We start from the raw sequence: 24,287 nt of genomic DNA on the forward strand, positions 1-24,287 counted from the left end.
ATGGGACCCTGAGTCCCCTAAGTCCATGATTGGTTAGAGAAGAATGGATGGAGGCAGGATCCAGTGGAAAGCAATGCATATCTTTATTTCCTGTTGCAACAGAGTTCCCTTCCCTCCATGCAAGGAGGGAGAGACCCAGAACAAAGTGTGCAGGAACCTTTAAAGACTTTTGACATTGCCCAACCCCTTAGCCAAAGACCACCCTAAAAGCATCACACATACATCATAGGAGGCAGTCTACGGCAGAAATCCTGTCTGCCAGGATACATGAAGGTGGTCACTGATTCCATTACCTGGGCAGCCTGGCCATTCTTTTGTGCTGGTAATGTTACCGGAATCAGAAGTGGGGGGGCACCCACCCCTTCCCATGGCAGGGGTCACCAGACTTTGACTGGTCTGCTCCCTTCATTTCCTTCCCCTTCACATCCAGGGTGTGCTCATAGATAAAGGTAGACCAGTTGCCATACTCATTCATTATTCCTCATACGCAAGACGCCTAGCCAATCAAGAAATATCATTCAAATAGCTGTCAAACTGGCAACCAATCAGAAGAGTCCATTTTGACAGCAACTTCGATATGCTTATACAATAGCACCCCCTAACAAGGGCTCAGCTGGGGTTGCAGAGAAACCCCACTGGTTATTAGTGTGTCCAGTTTAGCTTTTAGACTTTTTCTAAGCATGTACGTTTAGAAATTCATATAAAATCAATCCTGTGGTGGAGTCTCACAATTTCAACGTTGTCTTGCTCAGAGGAGGGAGGCCTACCAGAGGAGGGGCTTGATCTGTGGGTAAGGTCAGCCATAAGCATAGGACCACGTACCCAATGACAACACTACCTGGGTGATAAACCCTGGCATCCTGCTCCAGAGCGCCAGACTGGTAGTCATTGCAAAGACAATGACCGTCCTGCTTCAGTGGATTGGGGTCTAAGTAAAGACAAAGGGGTGTACTTGACTGAACTGGGAGAAAACAGGAAGATCTAAATACTTTCTTTGTTGTACCTGGAAACAGGAACGTAGAGTAAGTTTGACTGACAGGGCAGGTCTGACACTCAAGTTTCAGTTCAGATGCTACGCCTGATTTACGACAAGTGCATGATGTTTATCCAAGGGTGTTGTGGGTAACTATGAGGAACTTTTAAAAGGAGAAGCACCTTTGTTCGGGGGTTCTCTCTGCTTCCTTTATGTTGTAGTTTGAAGTCTTGTTACAACAATAAAGATCAGGCCTCCTGGCTATTTTATTTCATTATCTTGGCCAGAACCATTGTTTGATGATCCAACTCAAGCCCAGGGAACTCCCCACTACAGTAAATACTTTCGTTCCTGAATCCCGGTCACAGGCTCACCCTATTCATACACAAGTACACCCTTAAGACAGGATTTGAAGCATTTGTAAGTGAAAAGACCATGGGAAATCTTTCCCCATTTGCCTCCCTTACTGCAGAGGAATATTTGAGGTCATTGGGAGAGTCAAAATGGCTTCAGGACTGAGGGAGAAAGAAGAGGGAGAACCATAACTTTGAAAATGTTTTGTTTGAAACTTGGACTTTGTGAGAGAATTTATCCATAACCAGATCACTTCTGACCTGAATTTATAACAGCCCTGCAGAGCAGTCCAGTGCAGCTACGATATTCTCAGGAAGATATGAGGGCTGATGCTTGGAAAGAAGATGGTTTCTAACAGCCCCGCAGTGTAGTCCAGTGCGTTTCCCATTATGGTGTGGGCTGAGAGGAGCTTACAACAGCCCTGCAGTGTAGCCCAGCGTCCTCTCCCTCCGCCACAGCCCTCCAATAACACTCACTGGCCTTCCCCCGCACCACTTTCCATTGGCGAATAGCCGAGCCACGCATCCCTCCAATCGAGTGCCAGAACGCCATCACTCTGCGCGCTCCTCCTCTTCCATCGACCAGCTGTGCGGGCAAATGCGTCGCCTTATGACGCCATTTGCCCGCCCTCGCCCGTGATGCGTTCTTTCCTGCTATTGGCAGAGGAACGCGTCCGTCTGCATCCCGCACAACAGCAACCGCGGCGCTACCCGTTTCACAGCAAGGAACTGCCTCCCAATTGGGTCCTGGCCCTGTGACGTCACTAGCCGGCCGGCTCCTTACCTCGGAAGCGAGCCAAGATGGCGGAGGTCAGTCGTGGAAGGGCGGCCTGGTTGGGCCGCTGAAGCCGGCGGCATCCCATGGCATTGTTAAGGGGCCTGAACAAGGGGACGGCGGCCCCACTGCTGTGGGCGCCCCGGGCGGTGCTCTCCCGCCCGCCCCAGACGGCGGGCCTTTCGGGGACCGAATCCGGGGGCGGCACAGGCCGGCCAGGCTCCGGTCCACAGGACTTGTACGACCTGCTGGGGGTCCCCTCGGGGGCCACGCAGGCGCAGATCAAGACGGCATACTACAAGCAGTCTTTTCTGTACCACCCGGACCGCAACGCCGGCAGCGAGGAGGCGGCGCGGCGCTTCACCCTCGTCAACGAGGCCTACCTGGTGCTGGGCAGCGTCGCCCTCCGAAGGAAATACGACCGCGGCCTCCTCAGCAGGGAGGACCTGCGCACCGCCGGGAAGCCCTCGGGCAAGACAGCAGGGTCCTCCTCCTCCACCACCACCTCTTCAGCCACCAGGACGCAGCCCTTTGCCTCCACGTGGCCCCACAACAAGCCCATATTCGACTTTGATAAGTTCTACCAGGCCCACTATGGGGAGCAGCTGGAGCGCGAGCGCTTCATCCGCGAGAAGCGACGGGAGATGCAGAAGCGCAAGGCTGAGATGGAAAACATGTGGCGGCGGGAGCACCTGCAGGAGTTGCTGGCCGCCATCACTTTCTTGTCAGCTCTGATCCTCCTGGTCAGCTTCAAGTGAGCAAGGAGGAGGAGAAGCTGGCATGGCCAGGTGTCACTTTGGGCTTGCCACTCCTGGGGGACTTTCTCCTGGAGCAGGCAGAACCGGCTAGAAGCGTGTCCTCCCCAAAGGCTATGGCTTCAAGAGGTACAAAAAGCGTCCCTCATGAAGGCTGATATGGGTTCCCACCAGGGCCAAGCTTGGAGAGATTTCTGCTTTCCTACATGCCTCACTGTAATCACCCAGAGAACATAACAATTTCAGAAGGATTTGGAGTGTTGCCAACCAACCAACCCCCTACACAGTGCTGGGGAGCAAGACTCCAGATGCCAGTTCCAATAATAATAAAACCTTTAAAACGTGCTTTACTTTGCCTTAGAAATCATACCCCTATCATCCAACTATTGTTGGCATGGAATTGGTTGCCTCAGCTGTTTTATTTGGATCAAAGTGCAAGTGGGTTTAATTTCCCACACCTAATTGTACTGTGAGAAGTGGATGATATTTATGAGTGTCAGTGTATTGAGCATGGTGCTTCAGTTAGCAGGTGTCATCTCTGTAGCTTGAAATTCTCCCTTCCTCTGGGTGGGGGAGGGAGGGATTTCAGGTCTACCTTACCTTTCTTTCATAGAGATTCTGCTGACTCTTTCATTGGGGTGTCCCCTGCACTTGGGCCCAAAAACGCTGCTCCACAACTTGGGCACTTAACAAACCTCTTTGTTTTGATAAAGGATGCATCTAAAGAGAAGAAAATTCTCATTTGGAGACTTTGTGGTGGCTTCTAATAGTGTTCGGGGAAATGCATACGCTTTTATGGGGTAAACTGCTGTAGGATTCACTCTTGCAGTTTGGAATGTAATGACGTGGCCGCGGTGTTTTGATCTGTATATCCAAAGGATTCAAACCAATCATGTGAATGATATTTATTTTAATAAGCTGTATAAAGACACAAAGAAACATTTAGGAACTGTCTCCTTGTCCTTCCAAGTCTTAAAGTGAAGCACTTAGATGCTTTTGGAAACACAGCTGCCTGGTCCCCTCTTTGATTGGTAAGCTAAAGGTAAAGGGCCCCCTGACCATTAGGTCCAGTCGTGGACGACTCTGGGGTTGCGGCGCTAATCTCGCTTTACTGTCCAAGAGAGCCAGCGTACAGCTTCTGGGTCATGTGGCCAACATGACTAAGCCGCTTCTGGCGAACCACAGCAGTGCATGGAAACGCTGTTTACCTTCCCACCGGAGCGGTACCTATTTATCTACTTGCATTTTGAGGTGCTTTCGAACTGCTAGGTGGGCAGGAGCTGGGACCGAACAACAGGAGCTCACCCTGTTGGAGCTCCCCGTCGCGGGGATTTGAACCACTGACCTTCCAATCGGCAAGCCCTAGGCTCTGTGGTGTAGACCACAGTGCCACCCTTTGATTGGTGTTGAGTTGTAAAAGTAAGCAAACATTGTGTAGGGTTATTTAGAAGGCCAAGAGAGGAGAGAGTAGCATTTGGTGAATGTTATTCCTGCATTGCAGTAGTTTGGGATAGATGACCCTTTGACTCCCTTCAAACTCTAACATGTTATTCTTTGAATACATATAGGTAGGTTTCACTGAAATTGCAGGTGGGTTGAAGGTTGTGGGTCAGGCAAAGACTTCTAGTAAAAGGTGAGTTTTTAGTAGGCTGTGGGAAGGGGAGAAGCCCGCCCCCTTCTTCTCCCCATATTCTTTTCCATTCACCATTCCTTCTTGCAATTCCCTTTGAAGCAAGTTAGGAGAGGAGGGCAACCACCCTGAGCTATGGTTGGTCCAGCTCAGCAACTCCCCTTGTGTTGAAATCGTGTTTTTCCAAGCGCTGGGTTGCTGTTCCCGAGTGGTACAGCAGAGGGGGTCCTTGCACCATTGTTCAGCTGACAGTGAAAGGAAACTGATTTTTCATTTGGAAAGGATATCGTCATCCCACAGCTAAATAAGGAGGGAGTGGCTTGCTCAGCCAGGCTTGGTGAGGGAGCTCTTCTCACTGTTAGGTTGATGGCAGGGAAGAAGTTTTTTTGGGGGGTGGCTGATGAAGAAGCCTGAAACTAGCTGGGGAGGTAGTAGGATAACTGGATCACAAAACTATGAAAAGTATCCAATAGAAATATAGATGATTATATTGATTTCTCCCTCAGTGAAAACCTCACCAGGCAACCAGCCCATCCATTCCATTTGAGTATTTGCATCTGATTCAGGGTGCTGCTGCTGTCCTCCAAGCCCAGGTATCCCTTGGCCATTCAGAATAGCCCCCCTCCATCTCCCTTTTCAGCTGTGGAGTTTCAACTCCTGCTACAATTGTTGGACCACTTCCTTGGACAAAGGTCTTTCCTCAGACACCTATGAGATGCTTGAGCTAGCATTAGGGAGAGCGGGAATGCGGTGGCATACAGACAAGAATGCAGTTCTGACTGGCTTGGGCAGAAAATAAGTGAAGCTCTTTGCTGAATGCTATCCCTGATGAACTTGGCTGGTTAGCCACTGGGCCAGCATTAGCTACCCTCATCCTGGTCTTGCAAAGTGCAGGTCCTTGCATCTGGCCTCTAATCCCTACCTGGCCTTTGTGCCAAATCCTGCCTCCGAATTGCAACCCCCCACTGCAAATTGAATTATCGTCCGTGGGTTTCTACTAAGGATTGAACTTTAATCTTCATACACTTGAGTATATCCTCATAGTCTAGTTCCACTGCAGGAAAAGATGCATCTGTCAGAATTCCTTCTCCTAACAGCATGAAGCAATAGTCAACATAACTCCTGTTCTGCTTCTGATGCTTTCTGTGCAGAGGAGGGCGAGCAAGATGATAATATCATTGTAGAGTTGGAAAGGGTAATCTAGTCCAAACCCCTGTAATGCAGGAATAAAGGGTCTGGAAACAGAGCCTTACGAGGAACAGTTGAGGGAATTGGGCATGTTTAGCCTGGAGAAGAGAAGGCTTGAGGAAGATGGAGCAAGCTGCTTTCTGCTGATCCAGAGGGGATGACCCGAACCAATGGGTTCAAATAACAGGAAAGGAAATTCTGATGAAACCTTAGGAAGAACCCTCTGGTGGTAAGAGCTGTTTGACAGTGGCACAGACTCCCTTGGAAGGTGGTGTAATCTCCTTCACTGGAGGTTTTTAAACAGGTTGGATTGGCATCTTTCAGGGATTCTTTCGCTGTATTTCCTGCAGTGCAGGGGGTTGGACTAGATGACTATTGGGGTCCTTTCTAATCCTACAATTCTTTGGTTTCAGCTTGATTTTCAAGCGTGAAGCCTGAAGTCCCAGGATTGGGTTTCCTCAGTGCTTTGGACCTCTTGTCCCCCAAGTTCACAAAAGCTAGCCCACAAATTAAAGAAGAAAAATGTGATGGGGCTGCCAGTCTGTTCATGACTGTTGGATACAACTCACATCAGCCCCAGGCAGCATGAGATGGTGAAGGGAGCTGGGAGTCCAAAACATCCCAAGGACCATGCAAGTTGAAGGATGTTGACTTAGCATGTAGAACCAGGGAGACCCAGGTTTAAATCCCATCCACCTTCAGCTATGTAGTTCACTAGGTGACCTTCAGCCTCTCTCTCCCCCTCTCGCCCTCTCCTTCTGCCTGGCCTACCTCATAGGGTTGTGCTGAAGAAAAAATGCAGCATGTGTGTGGGAGCACCATGTACGTAGCTCCTTAGAATATATATATAGTAAATAACCAAATAAAAGCACCTGGAAGCCCCCCACAGGCCCCCCAGCCATGCCACAGAGCCTGGAGAAAGGGAGTAGGTATATACTCCTTGTTGCATGTGCTGCTTATTTCAGCCCGGGGTGGGGGGTCCTCTGAGACACACCCCACACGATCCTGACTGTCGGGTGAAGGCACATCGCAGTTGCTAGGGCTCTTTGGAGAGGTTTGCAGAACAGCAAGACATCCCTCTCTCACACACAGGAGGAGCTGGATGCTGCTGTTGCCAGGGCAACGGGCGGCCCATCAGCGAGCAGGAGAGCCTGGCTGGTCCTCTCCACCAATCGCAGGGCCCGGCTGGCATCCTAGAGACAGCGACTCTGCTGCCTGTAACCAGGGGTTACCCACTGGCAAATGGGAAGCAGATCTCTCTCCCCCCACCTTCCAGTCCCCCCCCCCCTCTCTGGGAAAGCGTTTGATTTCCTATTAACCTAAGCAACTGGGGGGGCTAAGAGGACCCCCTCCTCCCCATCAGCGGTTACTTAGCAGCTAGTTCATGAGCATAATAACCTGTCCCTGAAGGCTTGGGGGTGGGAGTGGGGGGGGGGGACGGGACAGGATCCAGCCAACTTAGTTCTCCAGCTATGGTTCCAGCAAGCAATGCTCGATTTCTGATGGGGGAGCCACCAGGAGCTCAAGGCAAGGCTGAAACTCCACTCTGTCCCTGGTTCCACACAGAGCTGCATTAGCCTGAATGAAGGCGAACAGAGTTTGTGCACCCAAATCAGCATTATTCGGGGTTACTCCAAATCACAACCACAGCCTTAATGTGTGCATACACAAACACACATAGAACTATTTTCAATAGAAACAGAGTATTTAATTATTACTGATGACATTCAAGCTCCCCCTACCATTTTCTCCAAGGAATTTTTTTTAAAGTTTGTGAAAAGGAAAGTGAGCTACCCAACAACTCTTCCTCTATCTATCTATCTATCTATCTATCTATCTATCTATCATCTATCATTAGCATCCTTCTGTCTTGAGAGACAAGGGAGTGTGCTTCCGGGGGTGAAGTCACTGCTGCATTAGCACCACCAAAGTGACCTCCCCAGGGCGCAAGTCTGGGCAGTGTATATGGAGATCCTGGGCTGCCTAGATGGCAAGAATCTCCCCTCTTGGCCTCGCTGATATGGTCCAAAAGAAAGCAGAACAAGACATTTGGCACCAGCTTGGCTGCAGGAGTTGCTGGAAGGAGGAGTACAAGGCACCATCCAACCATCTTAGGGACTTCACTTCGGATTTGTGTAGGGTTTACGCCTTAGCCTTTTCTTCTCCCAGATATCCCATAAGGAAGCAGAAGTTTAGGATCAGTCTTCCTTCTCCTAGATGGGCTACCTTCCCAGGTTGACAAGTCCCAAAACTGCCCTTGTGACAGTATGGACCCACTATTGGTTTTGTCTGTTCAATCCACCAGAACATGTCTTCGCATGCAAAGGAAGTCCCTAACTCACTGAGGGTTTGAGACCTATTGGCTACCCTCACCTGGTTTAGCTGGCCAATTGACGCTGTTTCTGGGGTATGGCCAATGTTTCATGCTGACAGCTTATATGAGCCACAGGTGAGAGCTGAGTGCAAAGCGGGGACCAAAGGTGGAGCAACTACCCTAGAAGGAGCATGGTGTACCCTTCTGCTAACACCTCATAAACACATATATGAACGGCAAGCGAAACATGCCCAATTCCCTCAACCGTTCCTCATAAGGCTTGGTTTCCAGGCCCTTTATCACCCTGGTCACCCTTCTCTGAAAACCTCCTAGCTTCTCAATATCCTTCTTAAACTGGGGTGCCCAGAACTGAGCAAAGGAATCTGACCAAGACAGAATATAGCAGTGCTGTACATTTCCTCACTGAACAAAGTTACCCCCTCACTTGAGAGTAGACCTGAACAGGAGTCTGCAACAAAGATCCTTTTATTCTTCAGAGGCCATACCCTTGTTGAACATTTCTCTCCCTGCCCTCGTGTGATGTAAAAATACATTACTGAATGTTAGGCCGTATTTATTGTGTTGAATTATTTTGCTCTTTAATTCCTTATTTGTGTTTCTTGATTGATGCCTGGTTTCTGCTCTTAATATCTGCTGGAGGTTTCGCTGTTAATTAAACACACATTTCATGTTTTTTTTTTTGGGGGGGGGGGCATCTTTTAAAACATTCTGTCTTTCCAAGAAGCAGCCACTGCTTGTCTGACTGGGGAGAGCCTCGCCAATATTTTGTCTGGTGCTTCCCCCGAAACAGCAAACACGGCTGTGCTATGCCGAGGCAAACGCTCACCCTGCCAGCCGGCTGTGCCTGCTATATTTGCAGGAGCTGTTGGTGATGCGAATTTCTGTTGTGATCGAATGTTCTGTTACTATCTACCCTGGAGAGCGCCGGGCCTGTGGCCCAAGCCATGCTAATTTGTCAAGGCCTGGGCGCAATCCGTTGGAACTTAATACAGCAGGGAACCAGCTCCTCTCTAGAGCGTGTATTGGCTTCCTGCCTCACAGGGGTGTTGTTAGGGTCGCCCCAAGCACCTCCTGCCCTGGGTTTTTCACACTGAGCCTCGAATATTGTATTAATTTACAAATCCCTGGACAATTAAGTCCAGGGTACCTTGGGGATCACCTAATCCCTTAAGATATCCCAGCTCGATCAGTGAGAACATCTGAAGGAGTGCTGTTGATCATTTCCAGAGTTGGTGGGGCTCATATGACAACAATGAGAAGCCAAGACCTGTGGAACTCTCTGCCACTACATACTCAGCAGGCCAACTTTTAAACACCTGTTGTTAACTTTTTTATTCCACCAAGCCAATGCAGGCTATTAAGAATATATCTTTCCACAATGATTTACTGATGCTTGTTTTTAGCTTTTTTGTTTTTCACTTGTTATGCTTTTCCTATCTGCTTTTATGTTTTTATTGCTATAAACTGCTTTGCTATATTTTTACAGTATACAAATATTTTTATAAGTAAATAAAACAAATATCCTTTTAAACATTTGTCTGAATTGTTAAAACTTTGCTTATAGTGAAGCTTGCTGTGTTGCAAAGCACAGGGTCTGTGAGACACACGTCCCCTGCCATAGTCCATCAGCATCTTAACTTCCAGAGGGTCCGCTCTCCCAGTTTTCCTCACAGATCTATGGGGCATCAATAGGACTTCCTGGGTCCAGTATTCTGTATGCCCTTTTAGGGTCCCTTCCAACTCTATAATTCTATGACCAACTTGGTTGCCCTCCTCTGCACACCTTCCAGAACTAGACACAGGACACCAGGTGGGGTCTAACCAAGGCAGAACAGAGTGGGACTATCATTTCCCTTGATCAAGACTCTAGATTTCTGTTGATACAGCCTAGAATTACATTAGCTTTTTTTGCTGCTGCATCACACTGTTGACTCATGTTCAGCTTGTGGTCTCAGCAGACAACCTATTCGTCTCATATCCGGAAGAGAAATCAACCCAACAAATACAGCTGGTGTTCAGTGTTGTTGTTTTCCATGTGATCCTCTTTAAGATAGCTGAAGACGGCTTTCATATCACATCTTGGTCTTCTCCAGGTTAAACTTCCCCAACTCCCTCAATCGTTCCTCATAAGATTCTGTACCAAGTAGCCCTTAGTGCCTTTGTGACATCAGCAGCCTGTTCTCAGACCTATCTGCATGCTTAGCAACCAACATGCCCAGCACATTGCAATGACTGCCATTGTTAGCAGGTCTGCAACCATCGATTTAAGAGATAGGCATGAACTTAAATAGGCAACTATGCATTGCCACTGTGGCTACTTTCGGAGACCACAGGGGATTGTGACTTAATGGGCACATCCTCCAAATTTTCATGTGCCAACTGGAAAACAAATTGCACTGAAGGGTTGGACTAGATGATCCTTGGGTCCCTTCCAACTTGACAGTTCTATGAAATCTCATTGTTTCCACCATGATGCTGGTCTCCCGCCCGCCCACATACTTCAATGTCTCTAGAATGCAGATGACCCCTGCAGTTGAAGACGCCGCTGGCAGAAATGTATTCCTTCGATTTATTCCAAAGAATATATTTATATTTATATACTTGTTTCCACACTTATTTTTCCAAAAACATTACATGGAAAAGAAAACGTCCACAAAGACAGCATGGGGTCTACCTTGAAGCTGCCGGAATCGGATTGAGACCGTGGGAATATTTAAAGACCCCCACCCACCCACCCAACCCCCGACACACATGGAAAGTTTTGCAGTGGATCCTGAAAGAGAGAGGTTCTGGCTTGTAATGGGGTGGGGGTGGGGAGAGTGTCAAGGAAGTTCAGTTGATGTTTCGGAGACAGGGGAGAACCCCAGGAAACTGCCCCTTCCTCTCCTCCCCCACCCCCCGTTTCTCAAATCTTGCAGAGAAAAAAATCAAATCAGCAAAATTATATTCCAAGAACGAGGCCACTAGGCTTTCTCAGGAAAGTGAGGTCTTTTTTTTTTTTGGGGGGGGGGGGTTGTTTCTGGATATAGGTGGAAATACATTATCACCCACCTACCCCCCCCCCCCAAAACCAGGATGTGGGGCTCTTTCAAAGCTCAACCCAGGTGGTTGTATATTTTTTTAAACCTAGCCATCAAATAGGAAAACTGTTCTGTATCGATGCTAGAAAACCAGCCGCGTTACATTTGCATGCATTTAAATGAATTAAAATATAATTGCCCAATGGCCCCCTGCTTTCCTCCTCTCCTTCCTTGGGAGCTGAGACAACTTAGAAGGTTTCAGACAAATTTTGGAATGTCAGATTTCCTCTGCAAATGGAGCCCCCCCGCCCCCCCACCCCCCCGGATATTCTAAAGCAACACCCTCTGTTACATTTCCAGTGAAAACATGGAGTTTGGGCAAATTCATGGACGGAGAGGTATATCGTCAGCCATCCATCACAACAGCTGAAGAGACATTCCAGGTTCAGGAATAGTCTGCCTCTGAGTTGCAGTTGTCCCATTGGAAATGACCAGCCGGGAATTCTGTTGTGGGCCTCCCAAAGGCATCTGATTGGCTGCAAGTGGAAACAGAACGCTGAACGCTGTGGACTTTCAGCCTGATCCAGCAGGGCTCTGGACTAGCAGGTTTCAGAGAGCCAGCCTATAAAACCAGAGTGGAGGGCGAACATCTGTGGCCTTCCTCCGGGTGTTGTTAGACTCCCACCAGGCCTAGACAGCATAGCCATGGGCCAGGGATGAAGGGAGATGAAGTCTAACAACACAGGAACCTAAGAAGAGGCTGCTGGATCAAGCCATTGGCCCTTCTATCCCATCAGCCTTTTATTTTAGAGGGGCCAAATAGATGCCTATGGAAAACCTGCAAGCAGGACCTGAGAGCCTCTCCTCCTCCTGGGATTTCCAGTAATTGGTATTTAGAAGGCCCTCTAACTGCGGAAGCCCTAACTTGCCATAATGGCTAGTAGTCATCAATGGTCCTCCTCCTCCTCCTCCATGAATTTGTCTAATGCTCTTTTAAAGCCATCTAGGCTGCTGGCCATCACTGCCTCCTGTAGCAGGGAGTTCCACAGTTCAACCTTGCACTGCACAAAAAAGGACTTTCTTTAATCAGTCCTGACAATTCCAGCATTCAAGATCAGGGGCCACCATAACTACTGCAAAGCCAGGGAGGGGGGCCCTCTGGAGTGCCATGATATAAGCCTGTCAACCTGGTGCCTCCTAGATGCTAGAGTCCAACTCCCAGCAGCCAGCATGACCAGTAGTCAGGGACGATGATGATGACAGGCTCCGTCTGGAGGGCTACAAGCTCCCTATTCTGGTCCCTTCCAACTCTTCCATTCTATGATTCCATTTCCTACCAATAATTCAGCCCCCCCCTTTATTTTTGCAAACTGGCTTTGCTTCTGCCAAATTCCACCAAGCTTGACATTTAGGATTCAGACCTCATCAAACACTGTATACCGCTTCAAGGTTTTCCTTACAATCAAGCGGAGGATAAATTTTATGAAAATTAAATCGGCGTTTCATTTCAGCTCCCTGGAATATGCCCTCTAGAGTGGTGGTTTCAGATGGTCCTGAATCACAACCACTCAGTGCCCAATCCTCTACATTTCCTCCTCCAGGAACTGGATTTTGCAGCCGTTCCTTGCGGAGGGAAAATAGGTGGTTGTAATGACTCTGTGACTGGAGAACCTGGCGGCTGCAGCAGTGAGGGGGGTCAGGGATCATACAGTGTAGAAGGAAGACTAGGCTGGCCAGGGGTTCATTTGAACCAGAGTAATCTAGCAAGGCAAAGCAACTGGATGTGCTTTCAGCTCTGGGACCTGTGGAATGCTGACAGTGCCTCTGAGCATGTGCAGAGTGCATTCCCTTCATCATAGCTGCTGTGCCATGCTCCTGCCTGGGTTCAAGCAAAGAAAGAAGGTTCCTCCAGGCCTCCAGCTCAGCTGACAGCTGCTTTCTTCCTCTCACTGTCCCAGACCACCTGGCTCCCTATATCAGGGGCTGGTTTCTTAGCGCTGGATCGGAGGAGCTGCCCTGGTACACAATCGCTCCTGCTACACAATCACCCCAGCAACCAGCCAGAGGTGGAGGGTGCTGCCGTCCTCCTCTCCCAAAGTGGGATCAGTCACAGGGACGTCATGCCCCATGGAAGAGCGGAAAAGTCGTCCCCTGCCTGAGCAGGCTCCCCACAGTCATCTCTCACAGCCGTACCTTTCTCACCAGCTTACCCGGGGACAGCCCAAACGCTCTTTCTACACCAGGGATGGCGCAGTCAGAGGTGTGACAGCTGCACTCATCCTTACCCATCTCAGCTGTCTGTCTCCAGATGACAGGGCATGCCCCATCTGCAAGAGCTGAAATAAAAATCTCACCGCCCGTCAACAAAAAGTGGGGACCTTCTGACAGCTGAACGCAAATTTCAAGATTTGTTTCGCTCTTTTTAAAAACGTTTTTCGAGACACTTCATACAAATTGCTCATGCAGAGAAGCGGCAGGCAGCCTCATCTGCTGGCAGGTCAGAATACTGCTTTCTGGTTCCCTCGGCAGTGACCGAATGACTCACTTGTACCAGCTCCTGAGGAGCCTGAACAAGAGAAGAAAACTGGGCCAGTGACTCATGCAGAGACACAGAAACCACCTCTTCCATGAGGGAGCACTTGAGACTCTCTGGATATATATATTTTTTAAAAAAAACACAAATAAGTTTTCCGGTTCAATCCTCCTTCTCGCTGCAGCCTCCCCCCGATCCTGACAATTCAAATTTTTGCAAGCACATTCAAGTTAAAACGGCTCAAAAATACATCCTCACCTGGCCCACCCCGCCCCAGTTTTTTTTGTGTGTGTGTCGCTCAGCCCTACGTCTTCCGGAAAGACAAATTCCACCCCACCCCCCCCCCCCGCCCCAGACCCTTGCTGAGCCCCACACCCCATACCCTGTTGAATCCGTGTGTGCTGGTTCCACAAACCCATCCTCTAGCCGTGGCCTAACTTTGGGCTTCATGTCCTACCCTGTGCTTCGCAACCTCAGCCCTTGCCCCCCAACCCCCCAAATTAGCCCTCCCAGTTCTACCTCAGAAGCCGCCCCCCCCCACCTCACTCCCAACATACAAATTATTGTGAGGAGGAGAGGGGGAGAAGGAGAATTCAGCTTCTGGCTCAGAAAAAACAACCACACACCCCACCAACAGAATATCTGCCTGTGCCCAACTCCCTTCACCCCACACCCCCATCCCAAATGTGCTCTACTCTACCCCTTTTCTCGGTCTTTCCCTCTGGCTTCCAAAATGGAGACACTTGTGCTATATAGGGGAAGTTCTGTTTGTGGGCTGGGTCTGGAGTACAGGCGTTCCCACCCAGAGCCAGCCGCCTCAAAGCAGGATGGGGGGGCAGCCTGCAAGCCTCTCTCTCTCTCAGGGGTGCCAAATGGGATAAAATATCGGGGGGCTCAGGTAAACCCCGCCCCGCATAATCGATCACAAGACGCGGCACACGCACACCATTTAAATGGCAATGCCTATCAACTTTGGGGGGCCCCCTCAAATATTTTATGGGGACGACGACGAAGGGACCTCGGCCCCCGAGAGTTGGCTCCTATGCTCTTTCTGGCGTCGAATGGGTGCAGAATGGTCATAGGGTCCCCCCACAAAAAAGGAGAGGGGTGGAGCTAAATATAGACTTTCCCTTATTTCTAAATGATGGGGGAGGGCAGCCCCCCCCCCCCCGGCCCTCCGGCACCTATACTTACAATAAGGTTTGATAGCCCCAGCCGGCCAGGCAGCCCCAAGAGATGGGAGACAGAGACAGCGCCGAGCGTCTAAATCATATAGGACACCCCCCTGTAGCTGCCATAGTCCTGCCCCACCCCAACGCCCCAGCTCCGGGCAAGTCTGGGCGGGCAGAGTGGTTGGCAGGTCGGGGGGTGCTGGCGGCGCCGCGTCCCGGACCCTGGCCCGTCTCGTCTCGCGATGGAGGCTCCGGTAAAAACGGTCCGTCAGCTGCGGTCGGCTACCGGTGTGGCGGCTCCTTCTTCTTCTGCTGGGGAGGCAGGTGGGCCTGCGCCAGGTGGATGTGTCCAATCAGGCTCAAGGGCGAGCTCACAAAGGGAGCGGCAGGGTGCGAGGTGGCCAGGGCCGGCAGGCAGCACTTTTGGGGGCCGGTGCCCACCGGGATGGGGAGCACGGCCTCCGAGGGGATGAGGAACGCTGGCGCCAAGCGCAGCTGGAAGACCTTGGGGGGCGGCCCGTTTGGCGCTGGAGGAGGGGCTTGGGCCGAAGGTGGTGGCGGAGGCGGCACTGGCACTGGGAGGGCGGGGGAGACGGCGGGCGGCTCCTCGCTGCCGGGGCTGGGCTTGTCCTTGGCCTTCTCCAGTTTCTCCAGTTTGAGGGCACTCTGCAGCTTCTCTAGCTGGGTGCGGCGCAGGTGGGAGAGCATTCGGGCGTGCTGGAAAGACTCCACAAAGGTCTCCACGGGGAGGTCCCAGCAGAGAAACTGCTCCATCTGCTCCTGGAAATAAACAGGGCAGGGGGAGGAAGGAATGGGAGAATTCAAGCAAGCCTCTGGAGGGCCTTCCGCCCCTCTCACCCCCTCCTTGAAGCGAGTTGGACTAGATGACCCTCGGACCCCCTTTATGATATTAAAGTGAAGAGGGAAAAGTGAAACCTGCAGGGCCCAATTTATACAGAGAGGTCAGGGACAGGGAACCCTGTTCAGCCCAGAGCCATGTTCCCTTCTTAGACACCTTCGCGTGCAAGTGGTGGGCGGAGCCAGGAGCAAAAGTGGGTGGGACAACGAACGCAAATCTTATACAGTGGTACCTTGGAAGTTGAACAGAATCCGTTCTGAAAGTCCGTTCGACTTCCAAAACGTTCAGAAACCAAAGTGCGGCTCCTGCAGCCAATTGGAAGCTGCGTCAGACGTTTGGGTTCCAAAGAATGTTTGCAAACCGGAACACTCACTTCCGGGTTTGTGGCGTTCAGGAGCCAAAACGTTCAACTCGCAAGGTGTTCGGGATCCAAGGCACGACTGTATTGCAATTTTAGGTTGCAAACCGCCCTGAGATCAACAGGCGAAGGGTGGTATACAAATTTCATTTAAAAATAAATGATAAACCTCTGCAGGGGAGGTTGTTTTTGCAAACCTTCACCCCCCCCCATCTGTGCTGTGATCCCCGCACTGTTCTATGGTTCTGCGATCTCAGCCGTCAAGGTTAAAGGTAATTGCCCACCATGGCAAAAACACCCAAGGAGTTTCCTCCTCCTCTCGCAGAACTCAGCAGGGAGGATGAGGCTGAGCAGAAAACTTGGCTTATTGGGCTCTGGTGCCCCCAGCTGATGGACTCCCTGACAACCCTACAACACAGTTTTGTGGGGCAGGCAGCCATATGCACTTCAGTGTGGGTGTTTCCCCTCACTACTAGCCCCCCCTCATGGCAACTCACCTCCACCTTGGCCTCCACGCCGTCCAGCTCAGCTTGCAGCCTGCTCACTGCATTCTCGGGGGTCCACTTGGCCATGCAGGCCCCTGCCAGGCAAAAAAGCAGCCTCAGTCGCAGACACTCCTTCCCCATGTCCCCACTCTTCCCTCCCATGAAGCAGGGTTTAATCCCAAGGCGCCATCGGGGCTTCACCTTCCTTCTCCATCCTGCTCTAGGAAACGGAACATTAGTCCGGGTCAGCAAAATAACAGGTGATCTACCATCGTGGTTAAGTTCCTAGTCCTCAAGGTTTTTAATGTTTGATGTTTTACTGTGTCGGATGTTTCAATTTGTTGGGAGCCGACAGAGTGGCTGGGGCAACCCAGTCAGATAGTTGGCATGCAAATAATAAAATATAATGATGAATGCAAGCCGCCTTTACAGTGTTGGACTCACTGGTCCATCTACCTCTAGGCTGTCTGCTCTGATGGGCAGCTGCCCTCCAGGATTTCAGAAAGGCATCTCTCCCAGCCTGCTACCTGGAGACATCAGGGATTGACCCCCTGGCAGCCTTCCTGGGGAAGAGGGATTGTAAAACCACGCTGGGAATTGTAGCTCTGGGAGGGGAATAAGGGCCTCCTAACTGTTCTCAGCACCCTAAACAAACAACACTTCCCAGAATTCTTTGGGGGAAACCATGACTGTTCAACATGGTATCACAGTCCACTAAATGTATGGGGTGAATCTGGCCATAGTCCCAGACTTCCAGAGGACACCAGGTTGGCAAAAGTTTAGTGTACAGAACTAGTAGGATGGGCAAGTTGCTAGTCCTGAATAAATTGCTTTGTTTTGATGTTTTCCCGCCCTCCTCCTTAAATTGCATTGTAGTTTCTGTTGTGACATGGGGGCTTGCAAATTGCTTTCAGAAGATTCCCTTCCTGACCAGGGACTGCCTGAACACTCACATCCCAACTTGATCACTGAGATTATCTGCAGGAACATCGCTGGCCATTCCCTGGGTTGGTGATGCTTGTTGCACAACAATGAGAAACTGAACCTTTGGTGTCCTGTGGAACTCTCTGCCGTTAGAGATTCAGCAGGCGCCTTCTGTGCCGGCATCTAAACAACTGCTGGAAACTATTCTATTCTGCCAATACTTCGCAGGCAATTGTAAATGCATCCTTCCTCACTGGTTGACTGCTGTCTGTTTCTAACCTTTTTATGGTTTTATTGTTGAACACTGCTTTGATTGTGTGTGTTTTTTATTTTAAAAATGATATATAGTGATAAATAAATGCAGTTTCTCAAATGAACAAATAAAAGGGGAAGGTTCCTGGAGGGGTGACCTCAATGCCCCATCATTTCGGTCCAAGAGTGACTCCACACAAGCAATTGGGTCTCATGCAGCTGTGCTAATGGGAATTACAGGCTCCCTAAGCATACTTGTAGGATGTGTTGGAGGCTACTGGTCCACAGCCCAATTCAGAATGCCAGATGTTTGCATACATACAGGAGTGCTTAATGCCATTTTTGTCTCTTTCATACTTTAAGCCAAAAGAATAGCTGTCTTGTAAAAGTATGGGGCTCTCCTGCTAAGCCACACTGCATACTCGACTTCTCCAACCAGATATTTTGGATCCCAAGTCCCTTCTTCTCTCTGCAGCTGGCATGGCTATCAATATTTATTATTACTTATTAAACTTTGAGGGTTGTTTTGTTTTTTGTTTTAAAGTGACTTAAGGCAATAAAAAAGCCCACATACGTTTAAACTAGCCCAGGACAAAACACAGAGAAAAATCTAAAACGTGTTCATCTTTTTAAAACGCAAGGATAAAACATCCCACCCACGGAAGGAGGCCACAGAGAATTCACAGCCAAAGGTCAGGCAGAAAAGAAATGTTTTGTGTATGTTGAGGCGGTGCCAGGCAAGTCTCCTGCGGAGAGCTTCGCACAAGTGGGGAGCCACCACCAAAAAGGTCCTTTTGACCCTTGAGGCTTATGGTTTTAGGAACCACCTTAATTTTATGGTTGAATGTTGTTTTTAATTGTTTTTAATACTGCGTTTCAATGCTGTACGCCACCTTGGGACCTTAGGGTGATGGGTGGGCAATTAACAACAACAGGAAGCTTCTATCCTAGGGCATGGCATGGTGGATGGGGGTATAGGAAGAGGCTATGACATGCTATTCTAGGATGCCAGCGTGGCTCAAGGATAGGGTCACCGGGTCAGGAGCATCCCAGAAGCTGAGATTTCAGGGCCCAAAGCTGAGACTTAGGGTGATATCACAGGAGGCAGCCCCTGGTGGTTCTTCCTCTGCACTCCCTCCTACCACTGAGCCCTGGAGACGGAGGTTAATTGGGAGAGGGGAGGAGGAAGGGCAGGAGGGCAGACTCCCACCCTAGAGAATCTATGCAATAATTTGCAGCCAGCTTCCCCTGCCACCTGGGCCAGACCAACCTGCAGACTTCAGGTGAGCCCTGGAGGTCTGGCAGCCCTGCTCATGGGACACACCAGTCCGACAAAGCCCAGCCTGGAGCTCAACTCAAATTCCTACCCTTTGGAACTCCCTGCCTATTGACATCACTCTTTCCCCTGCTAAAGACATTTTTTGTTTAAACGAGCCTGGTCAGTTGTTTACAGTGTTGGTGTGTTTTTAGTTTGCTGGTTTTATTTTAATTTTAATGTCTTAGCGGTTTTTATTAATAATCTTACAGTTTTACTCTTTTTGCAAACAGCTCTGAGGTTTTCTACAAGGAGGCGGTTTAGAAGCATTAGGAAATAAACAGCAAATAAGTCACAAAAGGATGTGCAGAATTTCCCTTCCGCGCAGAGAGCCACAGCTGGCAGACAACCAGAATGAGGGGTCAGGCGAGGCTCAAAGAAAGATGGCTGCCAGGCTGGGAAATGGAGGGGGGAGAGGGCTCACCCAGACGCTGCTGCTTGTCCCGGCATGTCTCCCGCAGTTCCCTCAGCTCCTGATACTTGATGGCCAGGGAGGCCTTGCCGTTCTCCAGCCGTGGTTGCAGTGCCAGGTTCTGCTTGGCCAAGGCGTAGTTGGAGGCCAGGCGCCTCTCCCGTTCCAGCTGCAAGTTCTGGAACTGCAACAGACAGACACAGTGTTAAACTGTGGAACTCCCTCCCACAGGAAGACGCAGGGCTGGCCACCAACTTGGATGGCTTTTAAAAAGGACTGGATAAATTCACAGAGGAGAATAAAGCTATCGGTGGCTATTTGACAGGATGGCTTATGCTCTGCCTCCACGTTTGGAGGAATAATATTTTAGGGTAGGTGGGTGAGGCTGAGTTTGGTTGTTTCGGCTACTAGTCTAGCTGGTGTGCAGGATGGGGGAAGCCATACAGAGGCTCTTCTCTCAGTCCTGCCAGCCTCACAGGCACACTTGGTGGGGATATGGGAGAGGGTCTTGTCTAGGCACCCCCAAACTTGGCCCTCCAGATGTTTTGGGACTACAGTTCCCATCATCCCTGTCCACTGGTCCTGTTAGTTAGGGATGATGGGAGTTGTAGTCCCAAAACATCTGGAGGGCCAAGTTTGGGGGTGCCTGGTCTTGTCGGTGGCTGCCCCCAGACTGAGGAACTCCCTCCCTAGAGAAACCAAACTCGCTCCCTCCTTGTTGCCCTTCCGCCAGCAGGTGAAGACCCCTTCATTCCAACAGGCTTTTGGGGAACCGGCTGTTTTTAAAGAAAAGGGCTTTGAAATAGTGCCACATCTGTATTTTAATAGATCTGTTTTTATATTGTTTTATTAGAGCTTAATTACTTTTTAACTATCATCTTTTATATGATTTTAGCCTTCTGTGCTTTATCTGTCTTGTTTTAATTTGTGTAAGCTGCCTTGACTCCCTGTCTGGGAAAAAGGCAGGATATAAATATAACAACAACAACGACAACAACAACGACAACAACAACAAAGGATTGGCCTTGCAATCCTCTGCAGTATGCGGCTTGACTAACTTGCTTGAGCTACCTGTTTGCTCACCAGGCACCTTTTCTGCGGCTCGGCCATCCTCTGTTTCTTGCAAATGGTGCAACTGTTTGGTCCATGAGGCAGGGACCTCTTCTCAAAGTGCCAGGCACATTGATGGTGTTGTGTTATTGATATTAAATTGATGGACTGGTTTTTAAACTTATTAAAAGCTTTTGTGCCATAAACAGCTCCTATCCAGAGCAGAATGCAATCTTTAATGGCTGACAAACACAGTCTGCAGACGTCAAGTAGGTTTTTGTAATATGCTGGTGACCAAAACATTTCACAGCTGAAAAAAACAAGGGCGCCCTTTCACAGACAGGGAGAGCAGTGGAGCCACCAGTACAAAGGCCCTGCTTCATAACAGAGAGCCCACAGGGGGTGGGGGTGGGGGAGAGGATGGATGGAGGAGTAAACTAATAAACTTAATTATAAAACAACAGGAAGAAGAACCATGCAGTATGGCTAAAACTGTGAACAGAGAGGATTTATATGTAACACCCATGAACTCACTTGGTGGTGCCTTTGGGTAAACAATCACCACTCAGCCTCAGTTTTCCCATCTGCAATGTGGGGATAAGAAGCAAGCTGCGACTTTACAAGGATAACCAGAGAGAATGTCTCTGTGCCACAAGGCAACTAAAGTTTAGATTCTAAACTGCTGACTATCGCAAGTGTCACAGACAATGATAACATCTCTCCTTAGAGCAGGCTCCCAGCTCTCTCCTGTCCTTGCCCAACATTTTGGGGTCTTTAAGGCTCCCGTTTCTGAAACGTTAAGCTCTCATGGCTCAGGCAAGCAACAGTGGCTTCGGAGCCCCTGCGTGGAAGAAATCAGATACATGTGCTTAACAGACACAAGAAGAGGCCTGGATCAGGCCAAAGGGTTGGCTCAGCATCCCATTCTCACAGTGACCAACCAGATGGGAAGCCCACAAGCAAGAGCCCTCTCCCCTCTTGCCATTTCCAGCAACAGAGTTTCCAGCTCTGGAGGCACAGCATAGGCTCCCCATGGCGAGTAGCCTTCAATAGCTTTATTATCCTCCATGAATTTGTCTTATTCTCTTTAAAAGCCACCCGAGTTGGGGGTCCCCTGTGGAAGTGAGTTCCATAGTTTAACCATGCAATGCAGGAAGGACTTCCTCTTATCTGTCCCAAGCCTCCCAACATTCACTTTCATCAGATGGGCCAGAGCGGGATGCTTCTCTGCTCCACCAACCCATATCCAACAGCTAGATCCGCTCAGCGCTCTTGAGTTTGCAGCAGGGCCAATGAGAAACTGCGGCGGAGCCCACCTCTGCCTAACCTGATGCCCTGACTGAGCCTCAGAGCAAGATGGCATCTGGACTCTCCCCCCCACCCCGAAGACGCGTCTAATTCTTTCAAGATGACACACTGCACAGAGCGACAATTCTTTAAGCAATTCTCAAATAGCATTGCAAGTATGATGCCTGCTACAAGGCTTTGTTTAGGTCCCCCCCCCCCCCAACAACAACCAGGGTGGGCAGACAGGGCCTTGCATCACCCACCCCAGTTTTAATCCTGGCTAAATGTCCACACGATGTGGAATCCTTTCTACACCTGGGCCCCATTTGGGAGCCTCTCTGGGGCACTGAGTGGGGCGGAGTTGTGGGACCACACAGGGATGGTCCCGGGGTCCTCTGAAACCCTCGTGGGGCACCCCACAGAGAAACAGTTATTCCAGAGCAGTTAACCCAGGACAAACCCAGGAAACGGTGTGTGTGTGGGGGGGATCTCCTGCTTCCCAGGGTCGCGAGGCGAAGGTGCCTTTCTGAGATAAACAGACCCGACGTATTCTTGGGAGAATGGACAGCAACAGCAGTCTGTGACGTGTCTGGATGGGGGTGGGGGTGGACACAAAATTGAGTGGGCCTGTAAAGGTTTTGGGGAGCCAGAATTAGGAGGCGGGGGGGGGGATTCCTGGAACGGGGAGGAGGCTAGTTAGATTTAGTAGGGGTTGGCCAAAAACAAAAAAGAGGATGTCCTTTGTTTCCATGGCTCTCTGTCGGAAAGGCAAAACCCTACGCCATCCGTGATCCAAATGTATGAAAGGCTCTGGCAATTATTTGGCAAGCCCACCCACCCACCCTGCAAACAATACAGACAGCAACAGCCACCCCCCCCCCCCAAATAAAATAAATATAAATCCTCTGGCTGATTCAGGGAGCCTTGGATGGATCCCAAACTCCCTTCCTAAGGGTGCAGAAAAACAAAACAGACAGGGGGGTGCGTGGGTTTGCGATTGTGAGCATTGGGGCTGGTTTTGGAGGGGAGGGAGGGGGCACCCCAGGATGGAGGCTCCCCACCCACCCAGACAAAGCATCCAGGCCCTTGCAGCCTCTCTCTCTCTCACACACACACCTCGACCCTCAACTGGTATCGCCAGTGGCATAGAGATAACAAAGAAGGAGCCTTTGCAAAAACTGCTGCAAGGGGGCGGTTAATTTTTTGGGGAGGGGGGGTCCAAGTGACAGGTGTCTGGGGAAGCAGCAGAATATTAAAATCACCGTGCAAAAGGGCTCGGTAGCATCTATTTTGGTAGGGGGTGGGTGGGTAACTGAGGAAGTGGGGTGCCAAGGAAACAGCAGCTGTGCTCAAATTTGTTTGGGGTGTCCTGGTAGGAGCTTTGAAGGTAAGTGGGGGGCATTATGGTCCCCCCCCAAGATTGGATTGGGGGGGTAAGATGGAGAGGCACATCGGCCAGGTTGGGAGGCAGTCAGGGAGCGGCTGGTTTGCCCACAGGATTGCACATTTGGGGGGCATGGGGTGTTTTGGGGGGTCATAGCCACAAGCCTCTGTGGAAAGGCCGTCAGTGGTGGTGCTGGACACCGTCTCTGGGCACCAAGCACAGGCCTGGCTGGATTGGCATTGTGCCCCCCCATGCCATGCCCCCCTCATCAGCGGGCACCCTCTCTGCAATAGGGTTTTGGGGTGTGTGGCACGGCCCCAGAGGAGGGCAGTGGCAGGCCTGATGGGGGCATCGGTGCCCCCTTTGTGTGCTGTGGGTGTTTTAATTGGCGGGGGGGGGGATTAGATGGATGGCGGGGTGGGGTGGGGGTCGGTTACATGTTTGGACCGGGAGGGGGCTGGGATATGTATCCCGATGCATGCTATCCAAGCGATGCGTGCAAAAAAGAGGCAGGATGCGGCCCCCCCGTCCCACCTCTCCCTCCCAGGGGCCCGATCCTCTCCTCCTCGGGGGTCCCGATCCTGGGCTTACCTTCCTGCTCAGCTTGACGATGCGCTCCAGCCACGTCTCGTCCCGCATGAGGGCGCGGAGCTGCGCGGTGCTGAGCGCCCCGAAGCCCAGGTCCACCGCCGAGCCCCGCGGGCCCCGATCGCGCTCCATGGTGGGGACGGCCGAGCCGACGGAGCAGCAGCAGCGGCGGCCGCACCTGGAGGCGCGCGATCCTCCACCTGCACCTGCAGCGCCGCCGCGGGCCGCCAGGGGGCGCCCTCGGCCGCGCCGACGCTCTTAAAGGGGACGCCGACGCCGACGACGCTTTCCCGGTATGGAAAAAAGGCGGTGGGCGCGGCAGGAGGAAGAAGGGGCGGGCGGGGGAGGGAGAGCTTTAAAGCAGCCCCCCTCCTCGCAAAACAGCGGGAAGGGGCGGGGGTCGCCTAAAGGGGACGGGTCTTTTGCTGCCTTGGTCTCTTAAGCAGGAGATTCTGAGCATGTTAAGAGTGCTTTCTCTCAGCCTCCCAGCGGGCGAGCAAGCAAAAGGGGGCGGGGCTCCTGCTGCCTTGGCGTCTGAAGTGAAATCAGTAGTGTCGTTTAACAAAACTATATGCTCTCCGAGCATCTGATCCCATCTCAACAAGGAGGAGCTTCAGACCACCCTAAGGGTGCCTTTCA

General features: G+C 50.7%; 2 protein-coding genes across 2 annotated transcripts; one reads left to right on the plus strand and one right to left on the minus strand.

The window, feature by feature from the left end:
- Nucleotides 1–2,075: 2,075 nt before the first annotated feature.
- DNAJC30 (DnaJ heat shock protein family (Hsp40) member C30) lies at nt 2,076–3,801 on the plus strand. The gene has a single exon (XM_028708466.2). The coding sequence runs from the start codon at nt 2,188–2,190 to the stop codon at nt 2,857–2,859; it is 672 nt and encodes a 223-aa protein (XP_028564299.2). The 5' UTR covers nt 2,076–2,187; the 3' UTR covers nt 2,860–3,801.
- A 4,893-nt stretch (nt 3,802–8,694) lies between these two features.
- VPS37D (VPS37D subunit of ESCRT-I) lies at nt 8,695–23,859 on the minus strand. The gene is made up of 4 exons (XM_028708373.2): nt 23,652–23,859; nt 19,352–19,523; nt 16,449–16,531; nt 8,695–15,514 (listed from the first exon to the last, which is right to left on the minus strand). Exons 1-4 carry the CDS (start codon nt 23,778–23,780, stop codon nt 15,017–15,019), a joined length of 882 nt encoding a protein of 293 aa, XP_028564206.2. The 5' UTR covers nt 23,781–23,859; the 3' UTR covers nt 8,695–15,016.
- Nucleotides 23,860–24,287: the final 428 nt, after the last annotated feature.

The sequence above is a fragment of the Podarcis muralis genome, chromosome 15 (genome assembly GCF_964188315.1).
Source record: "Podarcis muralis chromosome 15, rPodMur119.hap1.1, whole genome shotgun sequence".
Lineage (NCBI taxonomy): Eukaryota > Metazoa > Chordata > Lepidosauria > Squamata > Lacertidae > Podarcis > Podarcis muralis.

Bases quoted from the DNA above. Each gene is read 5' to 3' on its own strand.
- DNAJC30 (XM_028708466.2), top strand. From the start codon at position 2,188: ATGGCATTGTTAAGGGGCCTGAACAAGGGGACGGCGGCCCCACTGCTG.
- VPS37D (XM_028708373.2), bottom strand. From the start codon at position 23,780: ATGGAGCGCGATCGGGGCCCGCGGGGCTCGGCGGTGGACCTGGGCTTC. The intron at 19,524-23,651 runs GTAAGCCCAGGA...TGTCTGTTGCAG, and splicing joins TCGTCAAGCTGAGCAGGAAG to TTCCAGAACTTGCAGCTGGA. The intron at 16,532-19,351 runs GTGAGCCCTCTC...TTTGCCTGGCAG, and splicing joins GGACAAGCAGCAGCGTCTGG to GGGCCTGCATGGCCAAGTGG.